At 40.5% G+C, this 17,089-nt stretch overlaps 1 protein-coding gene across 3 annotated transcripts in view; it reads right to left on the bottom strand.

Annotated features, from left to right (window-relative positions):
• Positions 1–5,517: 5,517 nt before the first annotated feature.
• LOC120801408 (multidrug resistance-associated protein 4-like) overlaps positions 5,518–17,089 on the bottom strand; it is a 38,584-nt gene continuing 27,012 nt past the window's right edge. For all 3 annotated transcript variants that reach the window (XM_040148371.1, XM_040148372.1, XM_040148373.1), the window contains 7 exons: positions 16,199–16,390; positions 13,757–13,912; positions 10,815–10,904; positions 10,184–10,356; positions 9,435–9,540; positions 7,911–8,045; positions 5,518–6,471 (listed from right to left, as the gene is read on the bottom strand). In XM_040148371.1, coding sequence (XP_040004305.1) covers positions 6,394–6,471; positions 7,911–8,045; positions 9,435–9,540; positions 10,184–10,356; positions 10,815–10,904; positions 13,757–13,912; positions 16,199–16,390 — 930 coding nt within the window. In that variant the 3' untranslated portion in view covers positions 5,518–6,393. The remainder of the gene's footprint in view (positions 6,472–7,910; positions 8,046–9,434; positions 9,541–10,183; positions 10,357–10,814; positions 10,905–13,756; positions 13,913–16,198; positions 16,391–17,089) is intronic.

Genomic DNA, 17,089 nt, shown 5'->3' with positions numbered 1-17,089 from the left:
CTTTTGATTTGTGGGAGGTAATAGCGTTGGGCAAGAAACAGATTCTTTATTTCATTATTTGATAAGACAGCCTTTAATGAAAATATCAGCCCAGAAGCAACGCAAGTCAACATCACTACTTTGGTGTAAAAAAAAAAAAGGAAAAAATTTGCTCCAAGGAGTATTGTTGCAGTCAACGAATTACCTCATGACTACACTTCATTAAATAAAATGTGAAAAACACCTGGTGGGCTAACGGAGGTCAAATGTATAAGCAGCAGCATGAGCGTAAGGTGATGTGGCAATCAAAGACAAAGCAGCGTCTAGTCTCTCTCTGACAGGTTAATGAAATGCCTGCTGCTAACTGTTCATGTACTGAGACTCAGCTCTGTCACAGTGGAGCTCCTCCTGTAGTCTGGAGTCAGTGATGTGACAGCGTTGTATCAGTGTCACTGAAAGCAATCATAACATTCCTTTCCTCCCAAGTCCCGGGCTTGTTTGAAATTCCCTTGGCAGCCGAATGCTTTAGGGGGTCAAACACACCAAATCTCCAAACAATAATGGACCAACTATCAGTTACATCTCTCACCTGTAATCATCGGCCGGCATTAAAAGCATCTTTTTTTCTGTTCTGCATACTTGACTATGAATGCTTTTGAAATGAGTATAATGTAATCTGCGCCGCAGATATCTTCTGCTTTTGTGCATCTATCCAAGCAGTGAATGGCTAGGCCTATCAGTTACTCTCTGGAAGGTGATGTATACACTCTCTAGAACAATGCCACAAACAGATGAAGGCTATAATATGCTGCTCATTCCTACTCTCAATTTTCAGGGTTATTTTGTTTTCTTTTGGAAAAATATTTTAGCTGCCTCCAACTTAAGAAATAACATTTTCCAAAGTGCTCTGGCAGCACCCTCAACAGTTGTTAGAAAGATGTCAGACAGCAAAACGTAGCTAAGAACAGGAACAATTTTGTTTTCAACGGTATGTACTGCGAAATATGAAACCAGATGGGCCAGATCTCTATGGCTTTACTTCTTATCTTTTTACAAATCAACTTAATCAATGAAGTTGTGGTACAAACACACATGTGTAACAACAGAAATCCATATTAAAGTAACTGATGGGAGTCATGAGACATAAAATTTCCATTACGAGACGTATCATTTTGACATTATCTTCAAGATGTAAAAGTTTTTATTCTTTGACTGTGATGTGTGTCAGATTATCCACCTGGCTGTCTATCCGTATTACCCTTTCATTTTCACACTGACAGTTTGAAGAATAAAGACACAGGGTTTAAATACATCTCCCCACTGAATAGACATTCTTCACCAGATGTGCAACAGATACTGTCAGTCTAATCTTTGAAAGCAACAGCATCAACTTTACTGTGTATTTACTGAAAAAAGAATGATCTCCATAGATTATGATTTAAAATCAGCTTTGTTAAGTTAAGTTTAACTCTTTTCCAAACTTTCTTTTAATTGTTACATTTTGTAGGGAGGCAAAGCACAAGTCCTTGAAATTAAATTAGAGAGGTGTGACTTTTTCCCAGGGAAAAAAATCTATGAAGTGATGGAACTACAAAGTTTAGAACAGATATGTACTAAACAGAGGAAGAAGCCATTTGAGTAATTATAGCGGGACATGAAATGGGCCAGTTGCTATACTCTGTCCTACTTTATCAGGCATCTCCAGAATTGTCCATAGGGAGTTAACTTTTAGACTGTTTACTGGCTCAAAAGCCAGGCATGCATCTGAAGCCACATAAGCAAGATAATGTATCCCAGGCTACAAAAGCAGGCAAATCACTGTGCATTAAGACTGGACACACAATAGACAACAATGGCTTGCATAAACACTATTTAGAACTATTCACATGGCATTGAAGAGATGGGCGTCGACTCACTATTGCTGCAAAGCTGGCGCATTGTACGGAGGTGAAAAGAAGTCTAATGAACAGGAAGCCTTATTTGAGAGAGCTGACAGTAACCATACAACAGCCGCATTGTGCGCTTGCCACCAACCCTGTGGGTCTCTACATTAGGAGAAATGATGAGAAAGTAACCCGAAAAGACACAGTGGGCCCTTGGACCCACGTAAATGCAACCAGACAATAATGGGGGACACAAGCTGTCCCCACCTTTACCCAAAGCTGCACGTTTACATGCATAGAACATCAACCGCTCTCATGGCCAAGGATAAAAGCCCCCTGGCCAGATGGAACTTTGAAGTACATTTGGGTTAGTTTACCACCAAAGATTGCAATTTTAGTGCAGCAGCAGTTAAAATATATGTCATACATTTTAAATTATATCCTACTCTGCGGGGGGAAAGTTAGAAACTCTTGAGTTTGGTGCACCAGGCCTCCTCCTTCTACACACACACACACACACACACACACACACACACACACACACACACACACACACACACACACACACACACACACACACATTCACACTCACATTATGCCCCCTGCCTCAAGCTTCATCAATCTTCCACAAAGGCATGACATCACCAATAAGCATAGCCTTTTATAGCTTTAAGCAATAAGCCTTATTTACTGATGAGATAAGCCCTCCGCTATTGTCTAGCCCTCCACTTTGCTTCTTTCTCTCGCAGTTGAAGAATCAAACGGCACTTTTGGAAGGTGACAGAGCATGCCCAGGATTTAAGGCTAAAGCATGCAAAGAGGTTTCCTATTTGGTGGCTTTTCAAAGGGCCACATTAGCCAGTTTAGTTCAAAGCAGCAGGGACAGGTACAATTACAAAAATCCAGGCTTCTTTGAGGACCACTTGTTCTGTTTCTTATAAGTTTTCTTTTCCCTAAATAAAATGCTTTTTTCATTTCAACAGCTCTTTTATTCTGTGTAAATGTTGTGCATAAAAAAAGTTGTTAAATCTGACAAAAAATTATGCACGGAATTTTAAATATACTCACACTCAACAGAGTTTGAAACAAACCACAGCCTTGAGAGTTTACGAAGCATCATCCATTACACGTGTGACCTATAATTATTGTTTGTAGCGGTATTAGTGGGCCAGTCCATAAGGCCAGGCCAGGCCAGGATGGTCACTAAACTGCTGAGGCACCATGATACAGTACGGCTTATTAAAACTCACATGTGCTTGTTGGGAGGAATGACTTGCAGCTAATGTTTGTTTGTTTATGATGCTACACCAAAGAGGAACTACTAGTTATAAGTTGGAAATCAACATTTGGTACTTATAATTTTTTCCACTTTGACAAAGTCTGTCACAGGAAAAACTAGGTCTAACTAGGTTGTTGCATCAATCTAGAAAATATAGCATCAACATATTCCAAATTGAGCGCCTATTTTTAACAAGATAAAAAGCCATTTTCTAACACACTACATCCAGTGTCACCGCATGTATCTTAAAAACTTGCCATTTGTTGTTTGTTTTTCTGAGCTCTACACAGAGTCATGTCAGGCCTTGGGAACTTGTCAGATATTCAGTTTTGTAGTCACTTTAGAAAGGCTGAGCGCAGAGTCTCTGGGGAATCACTCCAGTCTCCCCATCTCCCCCACCCCATGTCACCAGCCAGGAACAAAGCCGCCATAGTCAATTCTCCTAATTTCACTGCAGCCTGTCGAAATCCTGTTCTCCTTTTCTCCTTCTCTTCAACAAGTACTTTATGCTGGGATCAGTCAGGTCTGAGTCGCCCACAAAAACCTGAGGCTCTCGCTTCATCGTCTTTCAGCGCCGGGTTTGACACTCCCCAACTCCCTGCCATTCAGACGCCTGCACCATGCAATTTGTTTTCATTTGTCAAACAGCAGTATCCATCACAAAAGAAAATGCTGGCACAACAGAAAGTTTGCGAAAAACATTGTCCCCTCAACCAAAAATGGTCCTGAGACTACTTATTTGTTGGCCCATAACAAAACAACCTTAAACAATTTACACCACTTTCAGTTGTTATACATACTTTTACATTATTCTTCTCTCAACTGACAATAGATCATCTTTAACTGAATGGAGCATGTATCACATCCTCAAATCAGCTCCAACGTATCACTTTTCTGTTAAAGTGTGGATGCTACAGCTTGAATTCATCATTTCATTCACTGCTTCCACATTGTGCTGACTCTTATTTTGTGTTTTATTTCTTTGGGATTAAACTTCATTGTGTGGACAGCCAGGTTTCTAAGACATTATTTTATTAAAGCCTTATCAGCACTATGTTGATGGCATTGCTATTTGCACACCTATTCAGATATGTCTTAAAATGGCAGTATTATTGGGCGACGTAGGAAGGTATCTGGTTAATAATACTTATTGTGTAAACTTTGTTGTCACCATTCTTGTGTTGGCTGTTATCGAGGGGAGAGCAGAGAGGATATATGCTGACTCTGATGTAGATAGTGCCATGAGTATTCCTATTGTGGCAGTGCCGTGTGGTGCAGTCCCTGATAGGGTTTCGGATGCTGTCAATGCTGTGTCAGGTGCATTAGCACCTCAGAGACCCATGATGCTCCAGCTGCTATGTGCCTGTGTCTCCCCGGGCCCTGGCCGCCAGCCTGACACCCGACACAAAGTAATCACAGATCACAGCGTTTAATCACTGAAACAAGCACTCCAGAGAACCCCACTGTCAATATCCCACTCTCTCATTATCTGTTTGGATTGCACATCCACACTGTCAGATAAACAGAGTGGAAAATTAAGATTAAAAATATGGTAATTTCATTTCAGGCAGCAGGCTCCTCTCACTGGCCCATTATGCTATTGATTACCTCTGAATTCAATTTCTCTTTTCAATGTAAACTTTAATCTATTCGCAAGCCAACAATTCTACTCCCAAGGGCCTATTTGAGAGTAAGTAACCATTTAATATGACGCTGGCTGAAGATTCACTGGCTTTAATGAATTGTGTAAATCACTCAGCTTTTAAAGGAACTGATGTCCCGCAGTTCACGACCCAAATCTGGGCCTGGTTAAATGCTGCCTTTTATACCAGGCTAAGTGTTTACTGACAGCCGTCTCTGAATGTGTAATCACCTGCTCTGTTCTTGTCTGTATGAGGGCAAATTAAACAGCTCTTTTCTAATTGAGCTGGTGATGAAAAAATCACATTGTTATTAGGATTTAATCGTCATATTGCACTACTAGCATGTTAAAATAACGGAGTAAAAAGCTGCACCACGTTACCACCGTGAAACAAAATTTAAACATCACTTGACTCAACACAGTAATCACTGGGTTGTTTTCTCAATCACTTACCAATTTGTTGCGTCGTGGTCATGAGCAGTTGTGATCACTGACCTGAGGCAAACGCACCATTCAGACAACTGAATATAGTATGAGCAACAGCGGGAGGAAATGGTTAGTGAGTCGGTGTAATAGGAGACAACAATGTTTTAAAAGTAAAATGAAGACAGTACTGAAACATTAGAAATACTATTTTATTATATATCATTTGAATTTCCTCTACTTTTTCTGCTTTTTCTACCATTTGTAGCCTTTATTTATGACTAAACAACTACAAATAGCAAACTCACTGAAATATTACCTTTAACAAAATTCAATTACTGATAAAAAAAAAAAACATACATAAAGATATAGAAAACAAACAGTGCAAATTAATACACAAGTGTAAATAGTCATACTAAAGTTCATACTATTGCCAAAGTAAAAAGTGCTACGTTTTCAAAGCAGCAACAGCATTTCTTAGAAGAGCAAAGAGAGAAAGTTTATATTACACTGGAGAAAAATCTTCAATCAGCAGTTTATCTGCAATAAACTTAAAACTTCTGTCCCACGTTCCTTGGTGTTTCTTTTAAATGAAATGTTCCATTTCAACTTTACTTTTTTTTTTTCCTGACAAGAGCTGAGGTAGACATAAAACCACGATGGTCAAAGTGCAGGAAGTCTATTCAATAAAAACAGTGCAATTAATGGGATCAATGGTCTGATTAAGGCACAATAATTACTGAAAACATTGGTGTCTCCTCTCAGTTTCTCCTTGCTTTCACAAGCATTTTCCAAATAATAAAAAGAGAGATAAAGCGATGTCTGCTTTAAAAGAATAATTTAAGACAGCGATAATTTATTGCACCAGGATAAACACACCCAATATCTGCACTCTTTTCTGCAGCGGTGCAGGATTGAAGCTACCCAAGAGGCCAGAACATACATACATAAACATAGCAGACTGTGATCAATAAACAGCCATGCAGTATTTGCTGTCAATAAGGGCACAGACTGGCTCAGATACTTGCCTCTTTTCTGAACCAGACTAAAGGACTATGATAATCAAATGCAGCACATACTAAACAATGTCTGCTGGAAGTCTAAACACATTTTAATGCACAGTAAAGGAACTAAGTATAACTGGTAAAGGATTTGGTCGGTGATGGCCACAGCGACTCTCCAAACTGTCAAAGAGACGTCTCAAAGATGACACGGATGTCCTTGGCACAGCGCACGTCTGTCACTCGCTTTTTGTTCATGTAAACCTGGAAGTGTATCAGGGAAGCAGTGTCATAGACTACAAGCACACAGTCCAATCTAAGCTACGATCTGTTAAGGTGTGTTTTATGACAGATCCAGTCAGAGGCGGGTGAAGGGATTTGTCACCCGCTGAAGCATGCAAAAGTGGCTTATTTAGCCTCATAAACAACTGTGAAATTCGAGGGAGAAAATATCAGAGATAATCACCGAAATTATTTGTTTTATTTGAGTTAATTTTCTCCAACAGTGACTTCTATGCTGAGCTGTGCGATTGTATTTGAAAAACTGTCTTGGAAGATATCAGTGTTTGCTTTAAAGTGTCTACAAAACGCTTGATTTATTTACACAAAGAGGCTCTGACAGACCAAAAATGTCAATAACAGACAGCTCGTGAAAAAGAGGCAAAACAAGCAAAAAACAGGTTGGCCACAGCTATACAGATATACGGTCTACTCTGAGATTCTCTTTCAACATGAACAAAGAAGCGAGAGGTTGATATCAGATTATTGAATGTATTTAAACCTTGACTGACAACTATAGAAACTTGACACAAAACATGTGGACCATCTCACTATTTAATAAGTGGTGCTAGACAGTTATGGATGCCGCAGTAATCTGATCTAAGGAGAGCACCCTACAATAAAGAAAGGAAAACGTAAGGGCTTGAACAATGTCACTACCAATCCGCCAGTGTGCAGGGTAAGACGATACCAAATAATACCACAGTGTGCTGAGTCTTTGAAATCAGTATTTTACTCATTTCACTCCTCTGGCTGAGAAGATACAGTTCCGCTGATAAATTTGTGCGAGGGACAGAGAGAAAATGAAACGATGCCTACTTTTTCTTATTTCACAAAGACCTGTTTGAAGTTGCAATATGGTATCTGTAGTCCCAGACAGATGCACATAAAATGGAATTGAACAATGAATAGCCGGCTGTTATCTGTTCAGTGTCTGAAGGGGAAATACATCACAAATGAATTTCACAGGGAAAAAATATGGACATTCTCTATTACAGTAATCCCCATAGAAAGTTTATCCCAAATCGCGATGAAGTTAAACCCAATATTTCAAAATAGATATAGTGCAAAGAAAGCTGCTTTTCTAGAATCATCTCTAAAATGATCTCAAAATTACATTATGAGAAAAGAGATTATACAGAGTTTCTGTGATGAAATCAGAGGATGTGAATCTACAAAGGGACAATTTCTCTCTTGAAATTAATGTTATGGTGTAGCAATGCTCCAAGTAGGCACTTTAAATTAAAATGGTAATCAAGTGTCTTTGCATTGTCAGGGTTATGCACATCTTCTGTTGCTTAACTGTATTATTTTGGAGGTGAGCAATGAAGTCTGGAGTTAAAGGGAGAGTCTGGGATTAGTGTCCCACAACTGGACTCTATTTAGTGATAGCCCCGTCCTGGGACAATGGTGGGTGTGGTTACCTGTTTGGCTGTGTGCAACAGTGAGGCGGCCTCAGCTCTGCCTGTCTGTTGGACCATCTGGTAAAAAAGCCCATCCTGGTTCTGGAGCAACACAAATGGCTCATCATACTCCTGGATCCTGCCAGCATCCAGAACCTACAATCACACATACAATGTTGGGTGTGCTTGTGACACCGCCTGTATACTTTACTTTGGAGAAAACAGACATTTCAGCTGTTTCACTGCTGAGTGATGCATGCAGACAGTGCAAGATGAATGGGGAAACAGTAGTTCTCTGTGCCTCTGAACCATCCATTTTATGTGACTCATGCAACAGCAAACACCAGTGCCTCTTTCTGCTCGACAGGGCCACGGACAATGAGCGTAACCTGTTAGCAGTGTGAAAGTCTACTACGCTGACTCTGACAGACTGAAGATCCGTGATTTAACCATGTATTTATCCTGTCATTTCAGCGGCTCAGGGGTGGTCCTCACCCAAATCCAACAATGACACCTTTAAGACACTCTAGAAAATTACCATCATTTCTATGTCATCACATACTATGTAAACCACACAAAGAATAGTGCCAATTCAAGCAGTTTGGAAAAGACTACAATTATATCACAGACAAATTTTAACAAGCTCGATCGCCTTACAGTGGTAATGAGCAGTTTGTTATGGCTAAAGCACAGTTTCAGTGAGTGTTTAGTATGAAAGGGAGACTCCTGCACCTGCTGTCATAATCAACAGTTTAGGAGCAGGATACTAGGAGATAAAGTTTGTATCTTGAAAAAACATTCTGTGTCTAAATATGGCAAAGCTAAAGATTTGGACAAGGCAACTCAGGTGTGTCCCAATTTAGTTCTCCCGGAGTGTGTGACAATCTGGGGGCATTTAACACGAGTGGAGGTGTGAAACAGTCCCCGCTGTGTGATATTTGACTTTTCTCAGCAACCCTCTCAGTGACCGAGCAGCCACCAGGTCGTGCCCAGCCCTCCATAGACACTTAACAAATGCTGCCACAAATGGCACTAATTGGCACCTCTGCAGGCAGTAGCAGGAAAGGGCCAAAGATTAAGTGGCACGAGCGCAGGCTCAATGAGAGGCAGTGCTGTGAGGGAGAAATCACCCCAGCTGTTGCAAAATAAGGCAAGTGAATTAAAATTCTGTAAACACTCTGTAGTAAGCTTCCGACATTTATAAAAAGAGGTGTTTAAAGGCTCTGAATCTCAGGTGCCTGTAATGCACGGTGGTCTAAGTGAATATGAGGCACATGTTTTTGTAGGCTACTTTACATTACACCTCAAACTCTGTACACAAAAGGAGCTCAGTTTGTCATAGTTGACGAGAAAGAGGGTTTTTTAAATTTTTGAAGGCATATCATAAAATATTAGGAAGTAGTTAGGGAGATAGTAATTTTTTGTTTAACCCCTATTTTCTGTCTGTTATTATTAAAAACTTTCCCTAAAACTGATACCAGAGGAGATTGGTCTCATTTTATAATACTAAATGAAGTGCTGGACAATGGAAACTTCCTTACTAACCAGTATTCTGTCACAGTCGATGATACTGTTGAGCCTGTGAGCAATGGTTAGAACCGTACACTCTTGAAACTTGTCCCGGATAGTCTGCTGGATGAGGCTGTCAGTTCTAAAGGAGAAGGGAACACAAAACCTCAGCACAAAAAAACTCTCTTCCTATAGACCCTCGAGCAGGGATTTTACTCAACACAGAACAATGGCTAAATCAGCAGCGAGGTATGTGCAGTAGTAGACATAAAAATGAAGGATATGACAGGTCTGTAAGTTTACAAAGATAGATTCAGTTATTTTGACTTATGATTTTGTTCAATATGACTAATTGTAACTATTTCTGATTAAATTCGACATTGCTAACTATATTTTGACTTTCTGACAATAAGGCCACTGTAATCGGTCTGCTCCAACAATCCAATCACACCATTAAGTGAAAATAATTATTTTATATACTCACTTTACCTCCAAGTAATGCATATTATATTTAATAATTTTTTGCATCTTTTCATGAGGGTTTAATTAAATGTATGTGCTACTGATATATTTAGACAGATGCTCAAACAGTCTTGATTTAAGAATAATTCCTATTTGAATTACTCTACAGAGAAGTAGTGGTGGTGGTACTACAGTTTTGTTAAATCCAGATAAACACACCAATCTTGAGTCACTTCAGTTTACAGTAACCAAGCTACATATGGATGAGACTGTTCTAACATCATTGTAAAATGTTGTTTTCATGGACTCAAGTGTCCCCCCACCTTGGGTCCACATTGGCTGTGGCCTCATCAATAATGAGGATGCGGTTTTTGCGGAGGATGGCCCTGGCCAAACACACCAGCTGCCTCTGGCCCACGCTGAAGTTAGAGCCCGACTCAGTCAGCACCGTCTCAAGCCTATTGGGCAGTTCCTCCACCACAGCCTTCATCTGCACCTGTGGAGAGGGAGAGCAGAGCCCCAACCCTTCATTACTCCTGCATAAAGGCTTCCTGTGGGGATGTCTTTAAAGAGCCATCCAAACACACCCATTAACCGCCTGGCACAATGCAGGGCCAGGTCCACTGATGACCTTGGCCAGTGCTCTCTTGTGGCCAGCCTCTAGCTTTAATCCAGGCCACCAAACCCATTCAGAGGCAGGACCAGGAGCTGAAGCCCTTCACTGTGGGGGGAGCCTTCATCCTGGTTGGCCTGACTGCCCAAACACATCTCCCCCAGCACTTTCAATGGTTCCCAGTTACAAGCCGCACATTGAGCTGGGCCCCATGGCCCTAATGGGATTTCCCCCCATGACTTGTGGCGAGCAGGGAGGCTGAATGGCAGCATTGTACAGGGGGACAGAGGGATCCCCCCTGGGCTGGCGAGGGGGAATCATTCAGAGCCACGCTGGAGTACCTCTTGGAGTGCATTCCACAGGTCCTCATCTGTGTGCTGCCTGAAAGGGTCCAGATTCTTCCTCATGGTGCCCGTGAAGAGAACTGGGTCCTGTGGATAAATGGATATAGAAAGAGAAGGCCGTGGCCAGTTAAGATAATGACAAGGGGGAAGATGTATGAAAAGGGTTAAGACAGGCTTTATAGAGCGCCGCTAGGCAATGTGTGAGGGGAAGATGTTCACAAAGGGCTTGCTACACTCAGGAGCTCTATTCAATGCTCTGAGCAACTATTCTCCAATAAGTTGATCTTTTTACTTGGAAAACCAGAGCTTGTGCACTGGTGTTGGTGGAGAATAGCTGTGCGAGGTTGTCTGAATATATGACACAAAAAGTGCCATCTAGTCAATGTTACAATACAAAGAATTTCATACAGTAGCTGTATTAGAAATAATCTCAATATGTCTGCCGAAATGCATCTGTCAATAGGGGTTAACACATCAGTTGACTACCCTCATGAAAGGCCAGCTAGAATTTCTAGGATATGTATTTATGGTGAGCCACACACCTGTATCAAGGCTCAGCTGAACAGCCATCTTCAAGCGAGTGAATAAATCTCTTTATTACAGTGCAGAGGAAAGATCCCACAAGTCTACAGGCACTGTTCCAACATGCCACTCTGTTTGTGGTAAACCTGATAAACAGGAACAAGCCGGCATCACCTCGTGTCAGGTCAGATATCTATTCATAAATCCTGCTCCAAGTGATTTACTGAACACTCACGAGGACGCTCTCAGGTCGTTATAAGCGACTGTCTTGCCTCTCATGGTACGGCAGCAGTAGATAACTGCATATGGCATCCTTTTTGCATTGTGTTATCAGTGAACAAATACAGCTGGACTTACCTTTGAAACATAACACATAATTTATGACACTTAAATCGTTATAATGTACATTTGAAAAAACTTTAATTAGATGTGACAGAGCAACAGAGGTGATGCAGCGCAGCAAGCAACTCTCCATAACAAAAACTGATCGGCTTCCATTGTATCCTCATCACAGTCAAGGCAAAGTGATAACTCAAGCTTACTCAAGATATGAATCTGACCTCAAATCAAGATAGGAAATGTTCACCTGGCAACTGTGAGATTAGACCAGGAGTATAGGTAAAAAATACACAATGGGTCTAAAAGGCTCAGCGTCCTGCACTAAGATTAGAGAACTACTACTCTGAGAGTGATTCACTATCCACACCTTCATCTCTGCTCTCTTACAGGTCAGCTCAAAGCCAGTGCTGTGACAGCAGTACAGTGAAAAAGTGCAACATGCATTCATGTGTGTAAGCAAACAAATTTCTACACTGTACACATACACTATACACACCTCAAATACGAAATCATGTCTCAACAAACCTTCATGTAGGTCTGAGGACTCAGGACTAACTGCTCAATTTCCATTCAGAAAAAAATACAGCTTGTGGGACTTCATCCCTGCTACCTGTGTCTTAGAAAATGTTCCACCTCTTTACTTCCAATGAGCTTTTCCCTCTGTCACCAAAATACATGCCTTGTCATTAAGCCAGCTGAAGTCCCAATTCAAACTAGTTTTGTGACACACTTTAATTGAGGATTCAATGTTGGGTCGGAAAAACTGCTTTCAAGCACAGCTTTCCATAGACCGATTATGTGCTCCACCAATTCTAAGCCCTCTGTTTGCTACAGAATTCATTTTTACTAAGTCATTCCTGAGAATTCAATAGAAAATGAAATGGATCCTTTTTTAATGCCATATGCTAATAAAAGCTTATCATAATCAAATCTGTGGGTGGCAAATAATGAAACTCCTCACTGGCAATATACAGTATACATATCACAGTCATAATTCCACATGAAAAAGTAAAGCAACTGGCAATTTATATCAATATTTTTTCCATCTGAAAGGCTGACTGAATATCACTTTATCTCTGACGTCTAGCAGGAGAATAAAAGGCTTTCAGATGAATTTGTATAAATATAAGACATTTCTCTCTATATAAGTTTGTAAAACTAAGAGCACAGTACAGAGAAACTCTACTCTTCTGAATGCTGGTTAGACTTCATGTCATGAAAATGCCATCCAGTATGTGTTATAGATGAGTGTGCAGTTAAAGTTCTGACTCGTAACCTGCCACTTTGTGCGAGTCACTCCCTCTGGGAGAGACTGAAAGAGTAAACAAAATCCCATCAAACACACATCACATCCATCTCAAACTAGTTTGGACTACGAAGTAAAACTTTATCTGAAGTAGTAGCAATGCCAGGAACCTATCAAATCCACAGTAAAGTATTAATGAAACTGTTTTTGCGCATCTTGGCTTCACCCTAGAAATGTTTGAGACTTGGGCTAAGTGATGGTGTACAAGGGGACTCTGACTGTGAGGATGGGGGAGACTTCGTCTAAGCAGCTTTCCCATGTTTGGGGGGTAGAGGGCTAATCCTCTGTCAGGGATGGGGAACTGCTCTCTTCACAGCACAGGCCGTGGGAGTCTTCTCCCCTCCCTCCACTCTGCTGACACTCACCCGCAGGCTGGCATTTTCTTAATGCCGTATCAGTTTCAACAAGCGGAAATAAAGTTAAACTGTCTCAAGGCATCCGTTTGTCTCACTTTCAGAAATCCCCTGAGTGACGACTCTAATTCTCCTCACTTGTTTTAGCTTTTTAAAAGCCAGGCATAAAAAAAGGGCCAAAGCATGAAGGTTTCTGTTACCAGTGTTCATCTAAAATTTCTCAATCATGAGAAATAACAAAACCTTACAGAAGCTGTCAAGGTAAAAGTCCAGCAGTTTTAGAATAGGACAAAGAGTGCAAAATACTATTGTTGTAATTAATTTATAATATATTATGATATCTAAAATCTTTCAAGACGCTTCGGTAGAATTAAAAAAGATTAAAAATAAAATAAAACAAATAAAATTTAAGGGGGCACCTGTGGGATGATGGACATTTTCTGGCGCAGGGTGTGCAGACCAATTGTGGAAGTAAGAAAACCATCAATTATTATTCTTCCCTCAGGTTCTGCCAGCCGGAACAAGGCAGAGATCAGGGAGCTTTTACCAGCACCAGTGCGTCCAACGATGCCAACCTGCAGTGTAAAGAGGAGAGTTGTTTTTAAATCTGTAAAAATTCCACCAATTTACAAAAAGATGAAATAATATTGTGCTCCTTCAGATAATTAGTAACACTAGTGCTTATTGTTTAGTGTCATTAAGTGTAATGACGCTGAGGGACAGTGTCGTATGGCTAACTACGATGGAACCACTTGTACAATGTGGAGATCAAATAATTTATGTTTTGCCCAATTTTTAAACATTTTAGCCTCAGTTGAACATTTATAATAATATGAGAATATAATAACCTTATTTATACAAATATAATAACTTAAATCTGCCAACTTTCAAAACTAAACCTATTCACATTCTAGTCCTCACTGTTTCTTTTGTGTGTCTAGTGGAATGATGTCAGAGTCACCCTGCCATTACTGTAGTGAGAATATCTGCAGTTCTAGCCATTGCCTATCGCTGTAAGATCTTTGCATACCCACATTGTGCCATGCACAGGTCTTTGTTTAAAGCTGTGCATAGGCCTGAAGAAGACCAACACAGAACATTGCAGAGCAAACCGCTCATGGTATTTTACTCACAGAACATATCCCAAAAAGCTGTGCACAGACCATAAGAAAGACTCAGATTCAATCTGCTGGTAGAACCCAATGAATAGGAATGATGTCAACAATGGCACCATGAGGAAAATCATCACTTTTTCGACTGAACTGAGCTGCTGATGCCACACACTGCTTCCTGCCAACATATAGGCCTGTTATATGTCACTACCAATGCCCATGGGAAACCCTTTGTTTAGACAGGGGATTACCAGCAGCATTGCTTGCATAACAAAGAAACCTTGTCCTCATAACATGCCAACACACACGGTTGCTCTAAAAGGACCTCCAGACCTGGTACTCAAGCCACCGATCCTAAAGCCACATATCCCCACCTAGCTACAACTCCAACTCTGGCTACTCAAGCCAAAAGTAGGAGTTACCAAGAGATTGTCCATTTGTGGCAAAAACACAGTTGCTAATCTGCAACTCATGTCCCTCTCATCTGGGACCAAGGGCAAAGGGTAGACAGCAGTGTGGCAGCAGGAGTATAACCATATACCAGCAACTAACACTAGTTTACACAGTGAAACCAGGGACATACTTGCTCAAAAATTTCAGTCTTTCCTGGGACAATGTCAAAGTCTCAACAAAGTTATGGTGCAATTGCTAGGGAGGTGCTAATGAGGACACCTCATAAGCTCTGTATGCCAACAGCAGTATGCTCTGCATTAAGATACATGAAGTGCTTCTTGTTCGACAATGGCAACCAAGCTTTGAGCAAGACCAAAATCTTCTGATACTGTCACTGTTGCTAAAATAAGTGGATCAAGACTAGGGTCACTTGTGCCCTTTTGTAGGGCCAGCCCCCCTGGTCTTCCGTACGTTATTCCTGGCTAAGAGAGTAAGATCAAACATGCTATAATCAAACATGCTACCTTTCCATCTAGTTTCATAAAAATGTCAAAGTTCACTCAAGAATTTTTATTGTGCACTTCTATCGCATAATGAAATGTAAAAGCGAGAACTACATTATTGATCTTGATTTTCTGAGTCTTGGAGATAAGTATTATGCCCTACTAAGCTATTTCTTTCTAAACAACAGAAGGTCAACTGAAGTGTTGTGGTGAGTTGTGTGCTTTTATATTATTATGTATAGTATATGACTGTAGTGAGGGACAGTGAATGCATCTTGTATTGTAGGTGGTAGGTGCAGGTTTCCTCGTAAAAGGGTGTAAGGGGAACTGTCAGGATGCACAAAGCCTTTCACCCCCATGGCATGCGGCAGAGATCCCTCCCATGGGCTGTCAGAGCCAGGGGCTCTACACTTATCAACCCATCCATTGTGAAATCAGCCGCCCTGGCCAACCATAGCCATGCAAAATACACCCCCCGCATTAAACACAATTTCAATCATCCTCAACCATCTCCCTTTGGCTTCCTCTCTCTCTTCCTTTGCCCCTCTACCTTGGCCTCTTCTCTCTCTATAGTGAATAAACAGTTGTCACCGTCAGGTAGCTCAAAATGCAAATTGGGAAAAAAATGGATCCACTTGAACAGTCTTAATTACATGATATGTATTCCATGAATCACAAATGGTATAGTCCTCAAGATTCAGCAGCACAATATGCTGTCCCTTTAATAATTGATTTGAAAATAATGCCACATAAAAAAGAATGACACCACATCTTCTCCACTAGCTGCATATCAACCCAAGTCATGGGCTGTGCACACCAGTAAGCATGCACAGGTGGGAATAAAGACAAGAACCTTTTCTCTGGATGTGAAGACAACAGTCAGGTTCTTTAGCACCAAAGGCTTGTTTGCACTGTACGAGAAGTTGACTCTGTCAAAGGTGATGGAGCCTGTCTTTGGCCAGTCATGCGGAGGCTGTTTGTCTGTCTCCCAAGGTGCTTCAGTCTCCAGCTCTGCATACTCAACCACTCTCTCCACTGACGTCATCTACAAAAAATAAGGCATTTTTTCCTGGAATTCTGCTCGTTTGGTCACTTTAAAAATAATGAAAAAGGCAGTGCATCAACTTAAAAAGCTTATTTGGATACTAAAGTCAGTAAACATGAAAACGTGGCCCATTTTTACTAATTATTATTACTAATTCCACCATCTCAAAGAGAATTACATTTAACCTGTGGATTAGTGTTTTAAACGAGTACTCCAGTGATTTAGTATTTCATTTCCATAAAGTTCAGGGACCATAGACAGATTTTCAGTCTCTATTATGAGTCAAGCTCCAAAACACTGGATCGTATAATTCCCATATTGCAACTGAGGAGTGTCTTTCATAAGACCCTCCCTGCTTTATAAATGGCCACTTCTTTCAAAGCCCAAACCTCCAATTTGTAATGCAAGCTTTCTGTTAAAATGTATAAATATATAATAAGACACTATACAACTGTTTTCAAAGGTTGAGTAATACTCGTGTTACATGTAAACTGAGTTTCATATGTAAAACAGGTGATATACCCCTTTAACCATCTGAAACAGCCAGTGAAGTTACATGTCTTTTTTGTTTTGTTTTCCACAGTTTTCTTTGTAAGATTTGAGAACCAAATCATACAATAGTCTTTGAAATTTACTGCAATTTATTGAACACTTCAGAGAAGAAATAATAAAAATGGTTTAAATGGGTAAATAAATAAT

This window comes from Xiphias gladius, chromosome 16 (assembly GCF_016859285.1).
Source record: "Xiphias gladius isolate SHS-SW01 ecotype Sanya breed wild chromosome 16, ASM1685928v1, whole genome shotgun sequence".
Classification (NCBI taxonomy): domain Eukaryota; kingdom Metazoa; phylum Chordata; class Actinopteri; order Istiophoriformes; family Xiphiidae; genus Xiphias; species Xiphias gladius.
Note: the sequence above shows the minus strand (reverse complement) of the source record. Positions and strands in the feature narration are given on the sequence as shown.